General features: G+C 41.2%; 1 protein-coding gene across 1 annotated transcript; it reads right to left on the bottom strand.

Moving 5' to 3' along the window:
* Window positions 1–239: 239 nt before the first annotated feature.
* Window positions 240–22,198, bottom strand: cygb2 (cytoglobin 2). Its single transcript, XM_061772323.1, has 4 exons — window positions 21,599–22,198; window positions 10,228–10,459; window positions 5,717–5,884; window positions 240–1,655 (listed from the first exon to the last, which is right to left on the bottom strand). Exons 1-3 carry the CDS (start codon window positions 21,787–21,789, stop codon window positions 5,720–5,722), a joined length of 588 nt encoding a protein of 195 aa, XP_061628307.1. The 5' UTR covers window positions 21,790–22,198; the 3' UTR covers window positions 240–1,655; window positions 5,717–5,719.
* Window positions 22,199–24,197: the final 1,999 nt, after the last annotated feature.

Genomic DNA, 24,197 nt, shown 5'->3' with positions numbered 1-24,197 from the left:
CACCAATGTTTTTGTTTTACAGTAATTAACATCAATTAAAAAAAAATAAAAAATACAGTAACTTTCTGTGTGATGTCAACAAATATCCCATGATGCAGTGTATTGTATTACTGTATACATCACTTAAAAGTATTTTACTGTACGGTATGTGGTAAATAACTAATATTTAAAGACAATTAAATAACAACAATGCAGTGAGATACACTGTTTCTTAAATTGAGCGCCAAAATAGACAGAGACAAATGTTCAAGTGCATTTTATTGACCATTTTCATGTTCACCATATCTACAGTTTGTGGCAAGATGTGCAAACATGCTTGAAACACGACAAAGCCACCGCACTTGCTCCCACCAATAACGTAGTATACAATGACACGTTAATATAGTATTCAAATGTCGACTCATTATCATAGATATATTTAGAAAAATATAATTAAGTCTGCACTTTTAACAACTCATTCACAGAAACATTTCACAACAAAACAGATAGTTCCACATACAGTATATGCTGTGATGCCCTTATAAAGAGAGAACAAGCATGTTAGATGTGTCAATATCTTTTCTAAGTACAGTATATATTTGATTAAGTGCTGTGGTATACTTGGCATGCGTGGACATGTCCAAGTCAGATAATTTAATGCACAATCACAATTGTGTTCATGTGTGTGTGTGCGTGCTGTGTGTTTGTGCATGTGTGTGTGTGTGTGTGTGTGTGTGTGTGGAAAAGGGATGTATCTTGTATGTATGTGTTTGTGTGCAATTGGAATGATGACAACGTGATGCAAATTGACACAAAGCCTGTAGGCAGGCAAGAGCAGCAACCCATTGTGTGTATGCATATGATTTTCTCACTACACTGTTGAGAAATATTATTGTACCAGGTAATCCAGTCATAGGCAGATGGATCATTTATGACTGGTAATTGTTGGGTTTTATAGCCTCCAGATAGAACTTGAAAATGACCTGGTTCTTTCACAGGAACACATTTTATAGATCTGCTGACCCTGTGAGGACAAATGTGAAATCTGATTGGTAAAGAACTTGCTACTGTTTAAAGTTACATCAGTCAGCACTACTGATTCTAAAGGCCCTGGTACTGGCAAGATTCGATTGATATGGCAGCACAAAAAGGCTGAAATCTGATTGGACAAAAAAAAATCCAACATCAACATACACATGCTGGAATCATTGCAGTCAAGAGAAAAGCAAATAAAAGATGAGAATATACAGTTGGGAATAAATAAATACAATTTCATCAATCAAATATTAGAATTTAGGTTGTAAATGTACTGTAGGTCAGTGCTTCTGTTATCATATAGGCCAGCAGAGAAGGCCTTGCCGGCCGTGACTGACCACCATTGCTCCATACCTCATTCACTTTAATTTGATTGCCTGGCGATAAGTCGAGCGTATATGTAGAGGAGTGTTTGGGCCACATTGAAAAAAAAAATAAAATAATAATAACACGAGAATAAAGTTGAAGTCACTGACAAATCACTTGCCTAACCTCCGTGCAGGCAGCGTGGGTTCAGTTTCCATCCAGTGGCGGTGTAATTGTTTGTCTGTCTTTTATCTTGAAATGTGCCCAGTGATTGCCTGGGTGTTGTCTGCCTTTTGCCAGAAGTTAGCTGGGATAGGCTCCAGCTCCCCGCAACACTGAACAGGATAATCGGTACAGAAAATGGATGTTGAAATATTACAAGATGAGTAATTTTACATTCAAAAGTGGAAATCTGCAAGAAAAGGCTTTGAAAGTAAGTTGTAATATGGCCGAGGGCAAAACCTTTGCATTTTAACTGCATTAAACTGAGGATTTTGTTAAGTTAAACTGAAATATACAGTCACAAAAATGTTTTGGCACATCACAACCATCATCCTAAAATATGACTTTTTTTCTCACACTTTCACTACTTTTTACTTGCAAGTTTAAATGTTTTTGCTTTTTCAGTGTGGCCCTAAGTCTGTAAATCAGCTTGGATAGGCATAAGCCTAACGGATGGATCAATGGAAACAGTAATAGTCTATAGTGACTTTGACGAACTAGATTTTAATTTGATTTCATCTGAATGAAAACAGAGTCAGAACCAGAATTAAAGTCAGACAAAGGCAGTTCGTTCTTCTCATCTTCTAATTCATTATTGTGTGCAAACGAAATGTAATCTCTTCTAAAGTGATTGGAAGGGCATCTTATGAAGAATCGTTCTCAGTGAATGAAATTGTATGATGGATGAGAGCATACAGCCATCTGTAAAAGTGTTTTCGCTCTCTGTGACTATGATCGTTACTGAGGCAATGGGACGTTACGTTAAGTAGATGAATGACCAGATGAGGAGGAGTGGCGACTCATTGCCTCCTCATAAATGCCAGATGCTGATGCAGACGACGGTCGAATGGGAGAAACAGGAGATCAGTGGAGCAGATGCAAACTCAAGATTGGATCAAATGTCCATCCTAAACAGATTTGCAGTGTATGCTTGGGAATTTAATAGCGAGATGGGCATTATAAATGGCATGGCATGCAAAACTACGACTAATGCAAAATAGAAGTCATTAATGGTAGAAAGTAGATTTTTCACATTTTGGGTATGGGTATACGGATTTTGTATGAGCAAATAAGATACAAACGGCAACTCTAATTCTGAAACACAATCGCATAAAAATGGAGGACACATAAAAAGCTTTGATTTCCTCCACTGGATTGATAAAGTATGTCCATCTTTCTACAAACAAACAGCGGAACTGCTACGCTAAATTAAAGTATTTCGATTTCCTCTAAAATGCTATACATTGTCATTATTTCAAGGTTTTAGATGGGTAGGGCATGTTATTTGATTTATTTTTTTAGAAATATGATTAATACAAAAACCAATACTTTTCAAGACACAAAAATATCATTTCTCTACTATATCATTTGTACCCTTAAGTACAAAATCGGACAAAATTCTTGTTAGAACATGCTCTCTGTTTCCAAGACCTCCAGAACAGTTTTTAAAGCCCTTAATGGAGTCTTTAATGCGGCATCTCTCTCTGATGAACGTAAACTAAGTGACAGGCTTGTAAATATTAGCATAGGGGAGGTCTGTCCGTGAATAGTGTACATGTGCGGTTGCTGATCGTGCCCACCTGCGGACATTTTCCATCTCAATTTCTCAGCGTCATTGTGTTTGTTTAAAAGAGTGGACCAAATGTGAAGCACTCCGCCAAAACGAAACAGCCCTCTTTAGCGCGGAAAACAGATTCATGTGGAAGTGCATTACAAAGGCCAAAGAGTACATGTACACTTGCACACGGTTCACTTGTACAAACGACAGAGCTTAAAGAAGATATTTAGAGCACATAATTCATTAATATAGAGCGCACAACCCCTTAAATCTGAGGATTTTAGGGCAGAAAGTGTAAAAAAAGGATTAACAGTCAGCAGTTCCATGGTCCCAATGGTAGGGCTTCAACAAGTAACTGCCCCCTACCCTTACAGCTTAAAATCATTCTGTCTAAACATATTTGAATAATACTTTCAAAATATATTGAGGTTTATTCATACAAGGAGGAATCTTTCTTAGCAGGTTTCCACAGAAATGAGATTTCAGGAAACATTTTTGATGATTTGTGGAAATTTGGATTTTAGGTTTTTTTTTTAAACCTTTAGCCAATATTCCAGTTATTTGGATATACTGTATCTGTACACTGACCATTATGCCATGTGAAATTTTCAATGCAAGCTCTGTTAAATGTGTTACGTAAGCTGCAAATGTTACCATATCTGGCTATTAGTTCCAAGATCGAGCATACCATTCTTAATTAGATTTTCATGATTGAAAAACATTAACATTTAACATAAAAAAGGTTCTGGGGTGTGTTCAGAAGATTGTTTCGCTGTCATAACGATGCTTTTTCCAATGCATTTTACACCATTGGAAAGTCTCTTTCTTTCCTTTTAAGTGATGTACAATTTGTAATGAACAACTGAGTATTTGTGTTACACCCATATAAATGTGCCAAATCATGATGGCCTATGCAAGATAGCCTGTTGTGCTGATGTTATTGCAATTGTTGGCATCTTGTGTTGAGCTTCCACTATTAAAGTGGTCATTTGGTGTCTGCTGGAGGAATTTGTTCTTGATCAGGCTCGTGCGAGGTGATTTTCCATGAAAGAAAGTTGCAACATTATTTGGTGTGAGAGCATACCGCCTGTAAAGTGACGGCCAAGTTCCAAGAAACAGTCGATATGTCGGAGACAAACGGCAAAGTGGGTTTCCCAAGAAGACCCATTCTATAGCTTTGCATGATGATGTGGAACACGGCTCCGTGTCCAGACTGGAGCAGACTACATGCAGCCAATCTACAGGTTTGCTGCTGCACAGAAAGAGTAATACTTTTTAGTGGAGGCAGTGTCATGGTGTGGGGTGGCATCTTGTTCACTGGAAAAATGAGGCTTGTCATCATTTAAAGCAATTCCAATACAGAGAAGGCAACCAGTAACAATCTCTTTGGGAGTAAAAAAAAAAAAAAAAAATGTAGGAGCGTGCCAAAAGTCCTGACCTCATCTCAACTGAACACTTCTGTGATGATCTTGAGTGTGCGATTTGTACAAGAGTCACCAAACACAACCGCCAGTTGGCTGACTTGTGACGACTCCTGGTTGAACAATGAAATTCCAAACCTCAGCAGTGCGTGACCAGGCTTCGGTGGCTACGTCTGGTTCGTGCCCATGCAACTGAGGCTCCTTCTTTGTTAAAGGGATACATTGTAAAACTCTCAATGTGTCTCGTTGCTTCCTTGTCACTGTTAAGACTTCAATAAACCAAAGTGCCCCAAACAAGAGTCAACAGCGACAGGAGACTAAGCTGTGTGCCACGGGCAGTGATCATTTGAAGCATTTTACACTGGGCATCATTTTTAAAGGGAAAACAGGCTTTGCAACCGTAGAAACGCTTTTGGGGGGAAGCATTGTTATTGTTAGTTGTGTTTTATGTTTGTAAGAACAAAAGTATGTCCTTGCTATTAAATGAACAAGATGTCAAAAATGTTCTCGGCTGACATCAAATCAATAATTTGTCAGGGGAACAAAATGAGCACCATTTACTGCAGGTATTATGCTTTTTGATAGGGCAGGAAAAATGTATTAAAGCTCTAGAAAGCGTCACCATCTGCAGGTTTTGAGACATCCAATAGTGGGAACTACCTGGCAAACAGTTGTATTTTTTTACTGTCTACTGAAAAACGTTGTCTCAGACATAAGAACTTGACATGTGCGAGATGTGGTCTAAGCAAAGGGGGAATTACGGGGGTGAGAAAATTGGGAAGGGGCCACCCCTGTTGGCCTTCCCTTGTTTGAAGTCATGCTTTTGCTTCCCTTGTGGGACAGTTGACTGGATAATTAGTATTACCCGTGCGGGGCTAAAAACACGTACCTAACCATCAATTACTTGAGATAAAATGCCGTTAGTGTTTGCAGATGTTAGTTATCTGTGAAATGTAGTGAACAAAAAGACTCAGCAATAAAGCCCCAGAACCAGAATTTCACTAAAACAAACAGAGTAATTGTGCAGATGAACATGTTGTTATCATCATCATCATGCGTATCTGTGAAACCTTGCTTGCAGAACTTGAGCTTGAAAACCTGTCATTTTCCTTTTTTTTTTTTTTCCCCAATTATTGATGATTATTTGTATCTTTTAAATCCACTTCAAACTTCTCCACATTTTCTTCACACTGACCCTTCACACGGCCGAGCTGGAGACCTGGAGCCAGCCCACATCTCTGTAGGCCCCTGTCACGTGCCAGTACACGGCACCCATGAGTTTGGTCCACACCATCTGCACTTCTGCCGTGAAGAATTCTGGGAAGTCTTCAGACATCACCTCCAGCATCACCCCACTCAGTATCTGCAATATGGTATACGTGTGTAAGAAAAATTCTGGGACTGGTGTCACAAATGATATATTTGAGATGCAAACTATAAAGTACAAGTTTTCCCCTTCGATGTAATCCCCCTGGAGTCGAACGCACTTTCCCAGCCTTCTCTTCCACGCCTTCATGCACCCGTGGAAGGATTCTTCTCAGCGGTCCCATGATGACCCCCTTGAGCTTGGGAAAGAGGAATAAAATCACACCGGGCAGAGTAGGGAGGATGCTCCTCCACATCGATGTTCTTCTCGACAAGTTGGCCTGCCACAACTCCCGCCTCTTTCCCACCACTAAACAGAGCAAATGCTGCAGGACGTCTTTGTTGATGCGCTGGTTGATCGTCTGGCCCACATTGAAGAAGAAACCTTGCAGTTTGGGTTTGAAATACTGTATATCTTGTTTTCTGCCAAACCTCATCGATATGATTGAAAATATGGCCAAAATGTGAGCAACAGGAAGATGTAAAATGAGTCAAATGAGGCTGTCAAGATAATAAAGCGAGATTATTAGGTAAGGTAGGAGTAGCGCTGAGGGGGGGGAATCAGCCCAATTCACTGTTACAGAAAGGTGGGCGAGACAGGTGAGAATTGAAAGTGTCCACGATGGTGAAACATGAAAGTGCAGGGTGGACAGGGAACACAAAGGGAATGAGAATCACACGCTAGAGAATACAAAGCACTGAAGTGAAGACGTGGGCCATATGAAATACATAATATGGAATACGCACATGTAAAACAGCAGCACAAATTACTCAGATGCAATTAACAATCTTTGAAAACAGTCTCTCTTCTTACTGGTAATAAAAGAGAAAATGGAGTGTCAATGCACATTTCAAGTACACGCAGGTGCATGCCCTTGCCGTATGATCAGTAAGGCTGCAAGTAATTCTTATTGCCATTTTGCTGCTTTTTATATTCTTCAATGGCCCAATTTCACATCTTTACATAGATATTAAAGCAAATATGTCTCAGCCTCTTGTGGAACTAGAGTATCATTTAATGTCTAATTGAAACACTGCATGAAGCAGATCAATCAGCTGGCCACCTGTAAATATCATATATATATATATATATATATATATATATATATATACGTGTCAAAATCCTATTTATCAGTATGAATTCGACATCAGTTTGATGTCAATCGTTGGCCCTAATTTCACTTCAGTTGTCTGTCTGATGCTATTAGTCATGATGGACAGGATAAATTATCAAATAAAAAGAGTTGTACTTGTACATATGAACAGTATTCTAGTTACAATTTAATATGACTAGATTTGATTCATGATTAATTCCAAAAGTTATTAATTAAAACACTCTGTAGCCAGTCGGATGCCGGTGGCTTCAAGGGTGCTAATGTGCTCTCTGTGCTCTGCATTTAGGAAGATGATATCAAAAACAAATGAATTCAGAGGAAGTGCCTTACATCGTATGAAGAGGGAAGCATGGTTGATTCTCTGATTGGCAATTATGCAACTACAGTACATATGGAAAATTAAACACTACATGTTGAGCACTGGCGGCACGGTGGGCGACTGGTCAGCACAGATGATTCACAGCTCTGAGGACCCGGGTTCAAATCTGGCCTCGCCTGTGTGGAGTTTGCATGTTCTCCCCGTGCCTGTGTGGGTTTTCTCCGGGTACTCCGGTTTCCTCCCACATTCCAAAAACATGCATGGTAGGTAAATTGAAGACGTGTTAATGTGAGTGCGAATGGTTGTTCGTTTATATTGGCTGCCGACCAGTTCAGGGTGTACACCACCTCTAGCCCAGAGTGATCTGGGATAGGTGACAGCATGCCCACAACCCTAGTGCGGATAAGCGGTATAGAAAATGGATGGATGGATGTTATGCATTTTGCATGGTAATTTGTCTGATTTCTTTTTAGGCGATTAACAGGTAATGGACACAAGTGGATGCTGCTGTTTCTTAACTTCATTTCATATTCTTTATTTATTTGGCACATAGTAAATGACGTGATTGAGATGAACCATCATAAATTGTAGAGAGTTAGGTGTCTAACATACGTTTGTACGTCACAGTTTTGTTTCTGTACATTGCCTGGTTTAATGTTTAGTACCGTAATTTCTTGTGTATAATGCGCACCCCCAAAGTTGACCTCAAAATTCTGGAAAACCCTTCTACCTATGTATAATGCATTTTTAAAATGCATGATTTTGCTTCTACCCATATGATCAAAACATGAAGTATTATCTGTATTTTTTTCCCAAAGAATTATTCTTAAGTTAAGCACTTTATTTGAACACGTAATACTTCATTTACTTGCTCATATTTTGAAAGCCACAGCCCTACTTTTACTTAGTAAATGAGAAAACACACAGTTGTGCTCATATGTTTGATTAGCCAGGCAGAATTTGTAAGATGGATACAATTCTTTTAAGAAAACATGAATGACCAGGCGAAACACATTTCATTTTATTTTAATGGTATTGAAATTAAACTGTCAAGCATTTCAGAAAAGCATTATCATTAAACAAAACATAACCATCTCCGGGCACTCCGGTTTCCTCCCACATCCCAAAAAAAAAACATGCATTAATTGGAGACTCTAAATTGCCCGTAGGCATGACTGTGAGTGCGAATGGTTGTTTGTTTCGATGTGCCCTGCGATTGGCTGGCAACCAGTTCAGGGTGTACCCCGCCTCCTGCCCGATGACAGCTGGGATAGGCTCCAGCACGCCCGCGACCCTAGTGAGGAGAAGCGGCTCGGAAAATGGATGGATGGATGGAAAACATAACCATTCTTTCTTTCCATTTCAGGTTGGTATCTTGTGTAAACTGAATAGAAGTTGCTGTGATTATTACGAACATTTTCATAGAGTTTATGTTGTGCAAAAACTGGTCTAACGTTGTCCATCCATTCATCAAATTTCTATACTGCTTGTCCTTTTCAGGGTCATGCAGCCTATCTAAGTGAACTACACCCTGTATTGGTTGCCAATCAATCACAGACCATGTTGGCTGCGCTGCTAACATTAGCATATGGTAGTTGTTAAAAGCTTTGCCAACATTAACATAGTAGCCAGATCCTAGATTATTTTTTTTGACTATGGTTTCTATATGGGGATTTTAGTTACTTGAAACAAACTGTTTAAAACGGATAGTATAGAAAAGGATGTTTTAAAATATAAATATATGAGGAGTCATTTACTCAGCACAGTAACATAGGGCTCTATTTTCCTGAATGGCACAAATCCAGTGCGGCGCGTCGTAACTCTGGGCGGAGGCGTGTCAGACATGGCGTTGGTAATTGGTAATTGCGCTGACGTCTATGCTGCTGTGGCCAAGATCACAGCCAACTCCAATCCTGTCCAACCAAAGTGGCTCCATTGCGGTGCGCTATTGGCGCACAGAGAGGATGACATCGCGGATGAAGAAACTAATTTGCTTGTCCAGAATGTCAAGGCGCACAAAGTATGTTTTATACGAAACTTCAAGCAGATCTCTACTGGTGGATGATGTAAAGTTGACTTGGGAGAAGATCACAGATCTGTGTCATGAAGTGGACACAAACCGCCGCCCCCACCTCCGATCGTTCGTGTGGCCTGGGTGCCGGCCAGTGGCATGATTTATAAAATATAATGATGATAATAATTATAATACAATACATATGCAATACAATACAATGATTCAGATGGTTTGATGGCTGGTGTTCACACATTTACGAATGGATGACGGCATCCACCACACGTCCGTGGAGCCTGTTTTGACACTTTGCCGCAGATCTGCAGTCTACAAAAATAGAGCCCATAGTGGTTAGCAGGTCTTCCTGACAGCTCTTTGGTTAGGTGTTCAAATTTTCAACTCTTTGCATGTTTTCCCTGACCTTGCGTGTGGTTTCTACGGGTACTCTGACTTCCCCCCTTATTCCTAAAACATGCATGTTAGAGAAAGTGAAGACTAAATTGTCCATAAGTGTGAATGAGAGTGTGAATTGTTATTTGTTTACATGTGCCCTGCGATTGGCTGGCAACTTGTCAAGGATGTACTCTGTCCATGCCTTTCGCCCAATGTCAACTGGGATAGTCTCCAGCTCACCCGTGGTCCTAATGAGGAAAAGCGGTAGGCTTAAAAAAAAATCGATGAATGGATGGATGGCTCTTATATTTATTTGTTCTCGTCTTGCAGAAATCTTTTAGCATCTCTTTGCGCAGATAATTAAATATGTGTTTAGTATGGCCATTGCATTGACAAGTGCTTTTGTTGATGAAATTTAAATTTAAGTTCCGTTAACATTCTCATGGAGTAATGATTGATAAAGACATATTGTAGAATAGTGTAACATATGAGCTTGTTCATACCTTAAAATACATCGGTTCCACCTTGTGCTTGATAGCATGAGCCTTCCCCACCAGGGCTAACACTGACGACACCTTCTCTGGGTCATTGAGGTTCTCCACCACAGTATTGATGGCATTCATCACCCTACGGGCATGGTGTCGAAGCTGGCAGCTTTGCTCCATCTCCTCAGGATCCTCCATGTCTTGGAACTGGCTAAAATACTGTTTGGCAGATGGGAAGTTCACGAAGAACCTGCGGAAAAATTTTCAACACAAAATTTGCTTTCATTTGCGTGAGAATTAAAATGGTCTCTCCATCTTTTGGTTAGTATTCATCCATTTTCTATTACCCTCCCAATGTAAACCATTACACTCCCAATGGTCCACTCAAAAGCCTGACACACACCATTAGACACGGCCAAACCTCACTGGAATGGACCATCGGAAAAAATGACAGCTGGTGACTCACACCCAGACAACTTTGACCCTGTATCGGATTTTGAGGTTCCACATACAGTATATTGTACTGTATCACTTTTATTGAACCATAAAAACATAGCGTGGTTGTCAAGGAAGAAGCCGGTGCCCACAAAGAGACGGAAGTGGGTGAGAATAAAGGAGAGAGTGTGGATATTTTGAGAAGCTGCCTCACCCCCATTTAGTGGCTGTACCCAGCGCGCTATGTACATCACTCACATGCATTTTGGCAACAGAGACTACACAGGTACATATGAAACTATAAATTCAGTTAAATATTGTTGTAAAGCACAGTATATGTATACTGTATATATTGTAAATATATACAGTATTTCCTTGGTGGCAATGGGGTTTACCCCACCTCTCGCCCAAAGTAAGCTGTGATAGGATCCAAGTTGCCCAAGACCCTAGTGAGGACAACAACTATAGGAAATGGATGGATGGATATGGAATAAATGCATTATGATTTTTTTTTTATACCTAAAACATCATTAATGAGAGTCACGGATGAAATGTTGACCTGGATTAATTTCTCATTCTTAACTTTGACAGTTGATCCATTGCTATTCTTATAGTGCCTTTCCCGCTAAAATGCCAATGGACCTGCTTTGGATGACAGCACCTCTTGGTGTGTGTGTGTGTGTGTGTGTGTGTGTGTGTGTGTGGTTTTCAAATACAATCCAAATCTGGATTGAGATACCGTATATTACACCCCAGAGTAGAGAAGTATGTTTAGGTATGTTTACATGGCTATATAGGGCTACATGAGCTAAACATTGCTTCACAGTTTAATCAAGCTACTGATAACTTAGACATACTGTAGCTAGTACACCATCAAACCTAATGAAACTGAACATGTCAAATTAGCAAAAGTTAAATTGTATTTTATTGTTAGGTTAGAATCCAAATAATATGAAATTTAAATGCATAGTATGCCGTAATCCTTAAGTGGGATGTAGAAACTGAGGAATGTGTCACTGGTGCAATTGCTTGGCATGCTGCAGAGCTTATGAGTCTTTGTAAATTTAGATGTATCCAACTAATTGAATCTTATTGGTCAAATGCTAATGTGCAAATGATTCAGGCATTTAATTTTAGTCATTCAATTTTCAAAATCGCCACATAATTGCGTAAAATGTTTGCAAGACCCTTAAAATCACTAGTTTTCACACTATTAACTTATTACACTGACCTCATTTAAATCTCATCAGTGCTCACGCTGGCCAAAATTGTGGATACAATTATTCCCCAGTTAGAGTTTGGCCCTGGGCAGCCCTGAAAAAACAGCATCCACAGCAACCAGATTCTGTCATGCCAGGCCAAAAAAGGCTTTCGCTTGCCTGTAGCATTTGTAGCTTGGTCTACCAGCTGTCACGAGGTTTCTATCATCGAGTGACCAGACGTTCTCTTCCACTTGAAATGTCGTCTTTTTACAAAGCAAAAAAAATGTATCTGGCAGATATTTTTTAATTGGGCAGGATTTTATTCTCAATTGTCATGTATTACTCTGAGGTAGGCGGCACGGTGGCCGACTGGTTAGAGCGTCAGCCTCACAGTTCTGAGGTGCGGGGTTCAATCCCCGTCCCCGCCTGTGTGGAGTTTGCATGTTCTCCCCGTGCCTGCGTGGGTTTTCTCCGGGCACTCCGGTTTCCTCCCACATCCCAAAAACATGCATGAATTGGAGACTCTAAATTGCCCGTAGGCATGACTGTGAGTGTGAATGGTTGTTTGTTTCTATGTGCCCTGCGATTGGCTGGCAACCAGTTCAGGGTGTACCCTGCCTCCTGCCCGATGACAGCTGGGATAGGCTCCAGCACGCCCGCGACCCTAGTGAGGAGAAGCGGCTCAGAAAATGGATGGATGGATGGATAATCTGAGGTACATTGACTTACATTTACATCTTCTCTTTCTCACAGTAGACTTGATACCACATAGTTCACACTCATGAAAGCCAGGAAATGATCTGTGTTGAACGCGAATTAAATGACAAAGAAGCAAAGCAGTGGTGTCGCTAGGCCCAATTTGTATTTTTTTTAAAAAAAAATTGTTAAGCCCTCATTAGCATTTGTAATTTATTGTTATAAACCTCCCCTATGATTGCATGGTGACCAGTCCAGGGTGTCATACGTTGGGATTGGCTCTATCGTCCCGCAACCCTGAATTTGTTAAGCAGTGTAGAAAATGCATGGATGGATATCATAAGCCATCAATTTATGCTACACCTTCCCCTGATAAGGTCAACAGCTAGATGGACTTAAAAATATATATATATTTCATTGAATTAATGCAGGCGGCACGGTGGACAACTGGTTAGAGCGTCAGCCTCACAGTTCTGAGGACCGGGGTTCGATCCCCGGCCCCGCCTGTGTGGAGTTTGCATGTTCTCCCCGTGCCTGCGTGGGTTTTCTCCGGGCACTCCGGTTTCCTCCCACATCCCAAAAACATGCATTAATTGGAGACTCTAAATTGCCCATAGGTGTGAATGTGAGTGCAAATGGTTGTTTGTTTGTATGTGCCCTCTGATTGGCTGGCAACCAGTTCAGGGTGTACCCGGCCTCCTGCCCGATGATAGCTGGGATAGGCTCCAGCACTCCCGCGACCCTTGTGGGGATAAGCGGCTCAGAAAATGGATGGATGGATGGATGAATTAATGCAGTTATATAACACATTCAAACACTTGGCCAGTCTCAGCAACTGAATACAGCAACTGAATATTAAATTCTGTATGTTTCATTTCTGTAATACCTTGTGTTACCGAAGCAAAATGGGGAACATTTTGTCCCTGTGTGAAAGCTCTGAAAACATTCTTGCACCTGTCTCTGCATTCAAATGAATCCATTAAAGTCCAATGGGCACCATTAGCGGGACTTGTTAATAGTACTTGAATCAAATTGGCCAAATTGGGAGGATTTCTGTAATTATTTAGAGCACAGTGAACAACCTTGGGTCTTACTGCTGAATCTACAATTATGTGTTTTTCTGCACCTTAAAGCTGCCATATTTTACCAAACCAACTTTTTCTTGTATTTGGGATGTAATATTGGCTCTACGGTACCTCAGTAAACATGTGAAATATGAATTAAAATTATCCACGCATTCCTGAGTTCCAGAAGTTTTTCTGCCGAGAGGCCTGAAATCAGGTCATTAGAATTTTTCAAGCTTATATACGTCAAAAGCGAAGCTCTCTGTCTACCTCTCCGCTCCCAAGCCAGCGCTGTCAACATAAACACGTGTGCTTGATAACTTGAACTTAACTTGAAACTTGATACTTTATTTCTGGGTGCATTATACATGAACTAGAGCACGACAACAAGATCACATTTACCATAATAAATGATGCTGGAGTACAAAGCAGTTCATCACAGACCAAGACTGATAATGAAGTGCTTGGGAAAATATTGATTTGTATTGTTTTTCCTTGCAAAGGTTTTCAGAGATGATGAAAGATGAATACAGTAAATTGTGCTGGAAGGTTGCATGTCACAATTAAGAGCTGTAATTCTTTTAACACTGGGAACATATTGACAAAGAGACTGCCTAAACAACCGCCTTATAACAAGTTCAAATATCAATATCACCCTGAAATTGGCTATTCCTAAACATGAATGCCCTCCAGATGACGATTGATCTCCTTTAACTTCATGGAGGGTGACCTGATGATCATATTTCAATTTGTACAGTTTCAAGATAAAATATAAAACCAGAATAAGGCATAATATGAACTTAATAATATGAACTAACAATGACAGTAATAATAATAATGAGAATACTGTATACTGTACTGTAGACCTAAATGCCAGCCCCACCACTTCAACAATACAACTCGAGTCTGCCATATGCACTACTGTTGCCTGAGGAGATCTTATTCAGTGGTGCAATTGCATTTGTAGGCATTGTCGAGACTAAGTGAAGCTGCTGCCACTGCCTCTCTGCTCCAAGGATCCGAGCAGATGGAGCAACATCGAAGTGAAAAACATCTTCTTTGCACACGGTGGCTTCTGTGCACTGATCTGTCAGCTTCTCCACAGTAACATGTCAACTGTGCAAAGACTGTGACCCGTGGGTCCGCCTCAGGTTGTTAGGTAACCGAGGAACTGTCAGCCAACTGTTGATAATTACAGTCTTTGTCCATCACATGGTGAACTCGAGCGGTGCAATGCTCAACGTAGGCGTTTCTACCTCAAGCACCCCTAAATTAAATTCCAGCATCTCTAAAATTGTAAAGATAATTATTTTAAGCAGGAAAAAGAGTATAAGTGTATACAGTCCTTGGTTGAAACGTAATATTTTAACAACGAAAATATAGCAAAAATGGTTTGTTCCACCCAATGTCTCCCACATAGGGTTCGTCACTTCACCAATCACCTCAGGGAAGGTTTGAGACAAAAGTCAATTGTCGTCCTCGCAGGGCGCTTGACTTGGAATGACTCGTGGATGTGTACAATGTTGATGAGTTAATTCAAGTTTTCAGCAACTTACTGGTAACAGTGTTGTGCAGTGTAGTAAAAACCCTTCGACGTGTGTAACAGTGTGGTGTAAGTGCTTGGCTTAAACAGGATATGTGGAACATTTCTTAACTTCTACCACTTAATAACAACACACTATTATCATAACCATTACTCATTTTTGCTGCATTTAAACGTAGCTCACAGTTGATGTTGTGAGGTAGGAGTTAGCTGATGTTTTTTTTTTTTGTCTAGCTAGGTAAGGTCTCAGGTGCTCCGAGACAGCGCCGCTGTCTTCTGTTTGTTAAATGCGGGAATGAAACAGTGACACACTTTATTGGTTATGTTAAGAATATGGATGTGGGTGTGATAGGAGGACGCAGTGATGATTGACCAGGCTGCAAAATAAATATTAGGGGGAGAGAGGGTGATGACAAAACAGTGAACTTTATCTTGCACCCCTAAGCCTCTGATCGTTGAATCACCCCTGGTGCTCACAGGTCACTATGGATGAAGAAATGATCACTCATGAGTTCTAGCTGATCAAATGTAAGGTAAAATGTGAAATCATACTGTTTACGAATGTTGATTTTCACAGCAGAAGTTAACTTTTCTTTGGACCCTAGTGTAAGTTATTTTTAAAGAATCTAAGGCCACAGTTGTCAAACCTAAAAATAAAAATAAAAAATACTTAGTTCTTCAAGTATCCCCATCACAATCATTGTTAAACTACAGTAGCATAGAAGACCTGAGTGTCGATCAAAAACGAGACAGGTTTGATTCCAAAAGTATATTTGATAAAATTATTACATTAAAATGTATTGCATAAAAAAGTAAAGTTGAAATTGTACTTGATAGAATGTTTAGAAACAAACAGTTAATATTGAATTCAAATGTATTTAATTTAAAGGTTAAATGCATTTCTCATAGGCAGTAATTCTTTAGCGTACCACTGGTGGTACCCGTAAACCAAACTTTGAGAATCACTGAAAGGCTTAGTACACATGTAAACCTTTCAAATCTTAAACATTTTTTTTTTTATCTGTGACATACCCCACACATGAAGATTACAAACATTTTGGCATTTCACAGTTTTAGTCGTATTGTGTGTGGTGTGCTCTGATAATGTCAATGCAGAACACCACACACATAAAGATTCTGTTCAAACGCTCAATTCAAAATCTCACATGAACGCACTTTGATGCAAAAAAAAAAACGACATCGGGTAAGACATGCTTATTTTAATTGACAATCGTTTCCATTTGTTGAGTCGGGGTGCTTCTAAATTGGCTATATTCTGTTCCACGTCACAATTCTCAGCGTCGTGACTCTGCCCCACACATGAAGACTTTTGGTCGTAAATTTTGAACAAGTTCATTATTTAAGATTGTCGGCCTTGACCTGTTTCTGACCCCAAAATCCACTCTTAAAACACATCAGACCTAAGGACAATCTTCAAGGATAATCTTATAAGACTTAAGATTCTCTGGAGTTTGACGTGCTTGGGCGGGAAGGGGCAAAATCGGCACAAAAATATGCCGATTGTCTTTATGTTTGGACTGGGCCTTAGGCAAAGAATTTTAGTGCTCTAACATCAAGTCATGAAGTAAACATGGTCTGATTATTTTAATGTGCAGAACAGAATGGATATGCACTGAAAACATCTCTGTATCATACTCGTGCTTACATGTGTGGTGTCCTGCCTGGTACAGCAATATTTAAGCCTTACTAATGCAGGTGATCTTCGGTTACCCGGACATTGACTGAGATACTGTTTAACTTACTATGAACCAGTATGTCATCGACTTGATTTTAATCTGTATTTTGAGGTCAGATTGGTATATAATCATTCATTCATTTTCCGTACCGCTTATCCTCACTAGGGTAGCGGGCATGCTGGAGCCTATCCCAGCTGACAGTGGGCGAGCGGTGGGGTACACCCCGAACTGGTCGCATAGAAACGAACAACCATACGCACTCGCGTTCACACCTACGAACGAGTTAGAGTCTTCACTTTACCTACAACCCCAATTCCAACGAAGTTGGGACGTTGTGTTAAACATCAATAAAAACAGAATACAATGATTTGCAAATCATGTTCAACCTATATTTAATTGAATACACTCCAAATATAGGATATTTAATGTTCAAACTGATAAACTTTATTGATTTTAGCAAATAATCAAAAACGTAGAATTTTATGGCTGCAACACGTTCCAAAAAAGCTGGGACAGGTGGCAAAAAAGACTGAAAAAGTTGGGGAATGTTCATCAAACACCTGTTTGGAACATCCCACAGCTGAACAGGCTAATTGGGAACAGGTGGGTGCCATGATTGTGAATAAAAGGAGCTTCCCTGAATTGCTCAGTCATTTACAAGCAAAGATGGGATGAGGTTCACCTCTTTGTGAACAAGTGCGTGAGAAAATAGTCAAACAGTTTAAGGACAATGTTCCTCAAAGGACAATTGCAAGGAATTTCGGTATTTCATCATCTACGGTCCATAATATCATCAAACGGTTCAGAGAATCTGGAGAAATCACTGCATGTAAGCGGCAAGGCCGAAAACCAACATTGAATGCCCGTGACCTTTGATCCCTCAGGCGGCATTGCATCAAAAACTGACATCAATGTGGAAAGGATATCACCACATTGGTTCAGGAACACTTCAGAAAACCAATGTTAGTAAATACAGTTCGGCACTACATCCGTAAGTGCAACTTAAAACTCTACTATGCAAAGCAAAAGCCATTTATCAACAACACCCAGAAACGCCGCCGGCTTCTCTGGGCCCGAGCTCATCTAAGATGGACTGATCCAAAGTGGAAAAGTGTTCTGTGGTCCGACGAGTCGACATTTCAAATTGTTTTTGGAAATTGTGGACGTCGTGTCCTCCGGGCCAAAGAGGAAAAGAACCATCCGGACTGTTATGGACACAAAGTTCAAAAGCCAGCATCTGTGATGGTATGGGGCTGTATTCGTGCCAATGGCATGGTTAACTTACACATCTGTGAAGGCACCATTTATGCCGAAAGGTACATACAGGTTTTGGAGAAACATATGCTGCCATCCAAGCAACATCTTTTTCATGGACGCCCCTGCTTATTTCAGCAAGACAATGCCAAACCACATTTTGCACGTGTTACAACAGCGTGTCTTCGTAGTAAAAGAGTTCGGGTACTAGACTGGCCTGCCTGCAGTCCAGACCTGTCTCCCATTGAAAATGTGCGGCGCATTATGAAGCGTAAAATACGACAACGGAGACCCCGGACTGTTGAACAGCCGAAGCTGTACATCAAGCAAGAATGGGAAAGAATTCCACCTACAAAGCTTCAACAATTAGTGTCCTCAGTTCCCAAACGGGCGGCACGGTGGCCGACTGGTTAGAGCATCAGCCTCACAGTTCTGAGGTGCGGGGTTCAATCCCCGTCCCCGCCTGTGTGGAGTTTGCATGTTCTCCCCGTGCCTGCGTGGGTTTTCTCCGGGCACTCCGGTTTCCTCCCACATCCCAAAAACATGCATTCATTGGAGACTCTAAATTGCCCGTAGGCATGACTGTGAGTGCGAATGGTTGTTTGTTTCAATGTTCCCTGTGATTGGCTGGCAACCAGTTCAGGGTGTACCCCGCCTCCTGCCCGATGACAGCTGGGATAGGCTCCAGCACGCCCGCGACCCTAGTGAGGAGAAGCGGCTCAGATAATGGATGGATGGATGGACAGTTCCCAAACGTTTATTGAATGTTGTTAAAAGAAAAGGTGATGTAACACAGTGGTAAACATGACCCTGTCCCAGCTTTTTTGGAACATGTTGCAGCCATAAAATTCTAAGCTAATGATTATTTGCTAAAAACAATGAAGTTTATCAGTTTGAACATTAAATATCTTGTCTTTGTAGTGCATACAATTAAATATAGGTTGAACATGATTTGCAAATCATTGTATTCTGTTTTTATTTATGTTTAACACAACGTCCCAACTTCATTGGAATTGGGGTTATAACATGCATGTTTTTGGTATGTGGGAGGAAACCGGAGTACCCGGAGAAAACCCACGCAGGCACGGGGAGAACATGCAAACTCCACACAGGTGAGGCCGGAGTGGAACCCTGGTCGTCAGAACTGTGAGGCAGATATGCGAACCAGTCGCCCATCAAGATTGGTATATATTGTTACTTTAAATAAATGATACAGAAATAGATAAATCAAACCAGCCTACATGCAGTAATTCCTAAATAGTATATAATCTACTTTGCCTTAATTGATTTTAACGTTTTTCACAACCAATTGAGATTCTGAACGGAAGATGAATAACTGTCTTTTAATTACATTTCCTTCAAGGATGAGGAAATGTGTTGAAAAGACAGAAAAGAATGAAAGAGAAGACTAGCTAGTGGAGGGAGAAGTGCCAAAGCGTATTTCTGTCACCCCCAGATAAGACACACTCCAACGCACGCCGGCGTGCACGCATGCACACACACACACACAAATATGCTCCATGCCCTTTCCTCCTCCCCCCTCAGGGATTCTGTCACCCTAAACTGGAAATCAGTTTGTCTCACTCCCATCACTTGCCTTGGTTGTGGTTTGCTGTCTATTTTAACAATACTTTTTTTTTTTTTTTTTTTAGTGTGACATTGACTGATTAGCTCTACAAAATACAAAAATCCAGCCTTTCTTCATCGAGTGAAGAAAAATTGACAAAATGAAGCATGAAACTGTCATTGAGTTCAGCAAGGGTAAATTAAAAGGGTAGAAATGCCTTTCACAATAAGGATGTCATGTAATTAGTTCAAAAGATAATGTTTGACAGGGCTTAACGGGATTCATGGGGTTTCACTTGCTTCAAGGTACTCAAAAGCACTTTTAGATGTCACCTCACTCATTGGATTTTTCCTCACAAAGAAATACAACATCCATCTCTAACCCACAAACCTGGAGCTCGAGAGACAAAAACTACACATTGTTTTTTATCGAAAAATAAAAAACAATGTGGTTAGAGCGTCAGCCTCACAGTTCTGAGGTGCGGGGTTCAATCCCCGTCCCCGCCCGTGTGGAGTTTGCATGTTCTCCCCGTGCCTGCGTGGGTTTTCTCCGGGCACTCCGGTTTCCTCCCACATCCCAAAAACATGCATTAATTGGAGACTCTAAATTGCCCATAGGCATGACTGTGAGTGCGAATGGTTGTTTGTTTCTATGTGCCCTGCGATTGGCTGGCAACCAGTTCAGGGTGTACCCCGCCTCCTGCCCGATGACAGCTGGGATAGGCTCCAGCACGCCCGCGACCCTAGTGAGGAGAAGCGGCTCAGATAATGGATGGATGGATGGATGGATGTCTCCAAATGCGGAGGTAAGTAACTTGAGATTGCAATGGTCCCGACATACAATATTTCAAGGTTACAAACCGTTATGTTCTGTCTGAATTGTTTTTTTTTGTTTCCCAGTGTCAGCTGTCTCTCACCTTGTGTTTTTCTTGTTTGAAATATTTTGGCGTCTTCCTGGTGACTGTCCTTGCTCCCTTTCCCCATCACCGTAAGCCACGTTTTTCTAGTTTTTGCCTTTTGTAGTGGTGCTTTTGTTTGCTTTGTGCCTTCCACCGTAGTTTTGAGTTCCTGTAGTCTCCCCTAGCAGTTTGGTAGCACATTCTTATTTTTTCGTATTTAACTTTTATTTGCTACTTTAGTTTTTTGAAATGAAGACTTCAATCATCTCCACGCTGTTGCTGCTTTGGTGTCCCATCTGTCACAAACCGTAACACAAACGGTGCGCAGTGAACTATTTTGCACAGCAGCGTAAGAGTACGTCATCACGCTGGCAACATCAAGCAATTCTCATAAGACCGTGGATCTCGTGTCTCTGAATCTTTCGCATCATTGTCATATGCTCCTTGAGTCACGTTCCACCATGTCACTGTTTTCCAGTTTTTTTCTGCCCCAAGATATCAATCTATCAAGAGCTCAACTGTGGTTAACATTACCTCTCTCTATTTAGCCTACATCGTGCCATCCTCCAAAAAAGGTTGAAAAAAGTAACACGCCTATTTTGACAAATGAATAGAAAGCACACATATCTGTGTTAAAATGTAGCGGGTAAAAGCAAAAAGTACTTGAGTAAAGTACAGATACCTGAAAAATGTACATCAGTGCAATAAGTATTTGTACTTCGTTACTTCCCACCACTGCGTTAAGAGTCGGTTAGTGATAGACTGTGATGCCTTGTGACTTACTGTGTAAACGTCACCACCATAGGAACTGAGCTCCATTGTAAACCGAAAACCCTTTGTAATCACAAAAATGATTAGCATGTGTGAGAGAAGCAATTTAATTCACAGGCACGAAGAACCTGTGTTCAGCCATTTTCACGTGCAGCTTTTAAATTTGACCCTCGTAAAGTTAACAAGGTGCTCCCAAAGGGTGTGATAGGATCAACTGCCTTGAGCACATGTATGGAGGCTTTCACCTGTTGACTGAACTCACCTTATGAGAACCGACACCCCCACATCGTCACAATTCTTGTACACGTGCGCCCAAGTGTCCTGGATGATCTCCCGCTCGGCATCGGACAGCGGTTCTGTGCGCTTTGGACGGTCGTCGCAATCCACCTCCCTCCTCCTCACTCCAAGCAGTTGCTCTGGTGAGGGCGGCGGGGGAGACTCCCTGCGAGACATCCTCCTGCGGCGCAGAAGCCTGGAGGCTCCGAGCAAGGCCCGGGGGAGGTAGGGAGCAAGGGAAGGGGGGAGGGAGACGGAGAGTTGAGACCCCACGGCGGGAGCTGGGAGAAGAACCAGGATGAGAAGAAGAATAAAAAGGAGGACAAGGAAAGATGGAGAAAAGGGAAGAAAGACAGCAATAACAGCCAAAAAAGAAGAAAATAATGGCTGTAAAAAAAAAAAGTCCCCCTGCTGTCCTTTGTTATTCCTCCCTCTCCTTAAAAAAACTTATTTTTCTCTCTCCTCTTCTTCACTCTTTATCCCCTCTATCAGTGTGGGAGATTCTTGTCAGTGGTGCTGATGCTGTTCCCTGTCATACTTGTCCTCTGTCTGTCATCATCCTCTCACACAGGCTGTACGGTATGCGTGTGAGGGAACCTGATGGAATGAGTGAAGGGTGGGGAGAATAAAAGAGAGAGGGGCGCAGTGAGAGAGAGACAGCGAGCGAGAGAGACAGAGGGAGAGAGAGAGGGAGGGAGATGCAGGGACTTGAAACATCTCGGCATCTGCCTGGCAAGGCACTTATTGAAAAGCTTGTAAATTTCAAATTGTGAGCCCGGAAAATCCCTGAAGTACATTTCAGAGCATTTTTTATTGTAATTAATGTTCTACCTTTTTAATAGTTCTAATTATATTTGAAAAAGAAAGAAAAAAGTTTTGATCAGTGTTCATGCACTTTATTATTTGTTATCTCCACCCAAAGTGTTGTCACTTAATGGGCCCGATTTATTTTTAAGCTCCCAAAATTGTGTGTTGAAGCTAACAGATTGTGTGCACTCTTGCTGGGCGTGTTGTGTGTGTTTAACTCATATTGCGATCTTTTACTAAGACTGACTCTTAGTCTTAACACGCGCTGTTAGCAACAAGTGCAAAGGTGGGGGAAACCGCCATATTCAAAAGCTGGTTTTACTCTTTAAGCACCTCTGATTGTTTTTACTGTGGAACATTTTGGAGAGCACCACAAGCGCAAAATGAAGTTTAAAGTGATGGAGTTGGAAGTGTTAGAGCAAGGGTCACCAACCTTTTAAGTTGAGAGCTACTTCTTGGCTACTGATGAATGGGAAGGGGTACTAGTTTGATTCACACTTCGGAAATAACAAATTTGCTCAAATCACCTTGAATAATGTTATTGTATATTATTATTAATAATGTTTACAATTGATCACTTCAATCACAATGTCCCATCACTCGTGAGCTATTTTGAGAACAGGCCCGCAAGCTACTCATTTAGTCCTTGGGGGCTACCTGGTGCTCGTGGGCACCATTTTGGGGAATCCAGCAGCCACATAAAAACCATGTATTGGGAGAGGTCAACACCAATTGGCACAGTATGCTGAAACGACCCAGATGCAAGGAAATGCAGAGTTGAGAGGGGTTCTGTCCTAGGTAATATGGCATGAGTCCTTATTACTGATTCCAAGTCAGCCCTTAGGTCAGGGGTGTCAAACTTATTTTTGTCACGGGCCACATCGCAGTTATGACCTCTTATATTGTAATTACATACAGTATACACAACACATTGATGAATAGCCAGTTTTGAAATCAGAAGCCTGTAAAAACATGTTTTTCAACTATTACATTTCTTTTCAAAGGGGGATCGGTAATAAAAAAAAATGCTTGCAAATATCTCAATGGTATTACACCAGAACACAATGAGCAATTTTGATTTGCTTTCGCGGGTCACATAAAATGATGTGGCGGGCCGGATCTGGCCCCCGGGCCACCAGTTTGACACCTGTGCCTTAGAGTATTCAGAAGCGCCAAAAATGCATTGCTGAATAGATGGTATTTTACAATATTTTTTGTTGTAATTTCAAAAATGTTTACACAAGTAGAAATGTTTTCCTAGCCACCTCTCATTTTGCCTGTGCTATGCTCGCACCGCTTTGTGCACTGGTTTGCGACTGCCTTTCCGATAAAGACACAAAATCAGCCACCGCAATTTGTCTCATGTTTGATACATTACATTGTATGTGCTAAATTACTCTAGTTGCAGATGCAATCCTGTTAGTAGTGAGGAAGTGGTGTCCAAAAAGTCAACCGTTTGAGCATGCATTTTAATTGATGGAGTGGTCATGCGCATCTAGGATCTCAATATCATCCAATACCTTCCTAGATCCAGCCCAGATCCCACAAATATCATCTAAATACTTTAGTAAAACGGTTTTAGGCAATTTGTCAAAAACGCGTGTACTTGTGTGTGCGTGTGTGGTGTTGTCATTGGGTCCCTGCGGCCTTGGGGCGCCTCGGTGGGGCCGGCGGACCGCCCTGGATCCCTCGGTGTGGTGGTGTCTCGTCCACAGGGCCGCTCTCGGGTGGGCTCCTGGGCCCGACCCCACCTCTCGATTGAGTGAGTGGGGTCCTCA

This window comes from Phyllopteryx taeniolatus, chromosome 4 (assembly GCF_024500385.1).
Source record: "Phyllopteryx taeniolatus isolate TA_2022b chromosome 4, UOR_Ptae_1.2, whole genome shotgun sequence".
NCBI classification, from domain to species: Eukaryota; Metazoa; Chordata; class Actinopteri; order Syngnathiformes; family Syngnathidae; genus Phyllopteryx; species Phyllopteryx taeniolatus.
This window is presented reverse-complemented; position numbering and strand designations above follow the sequence as displayed.

Bases quoted from the DNA above. Each gene is read 5' to 3' on its own strand.
- cygb2 (XM_061772323.1), bottom strand. From the start codon at position 21,789: ATGTCTCGCAGGGAGTCTCCCCCGCCGCCCTCACCAGAGCAACTGCTT. The intron at 10,460-21,598 runs GTGAGTTCAGTC...ATTTTTCCGCAG, and splicing joins GGGGTGTCGGTTCTCATAAG to GTTCTTCGTGAACTTCCCAT. The intron at 5,885-10,227 runs GTATGAACAAGC...ACCATATTGCAG, and splicing joins TGGAACCGATGTATTTTAAG to ATACTGAGTGGGGTGATGCT.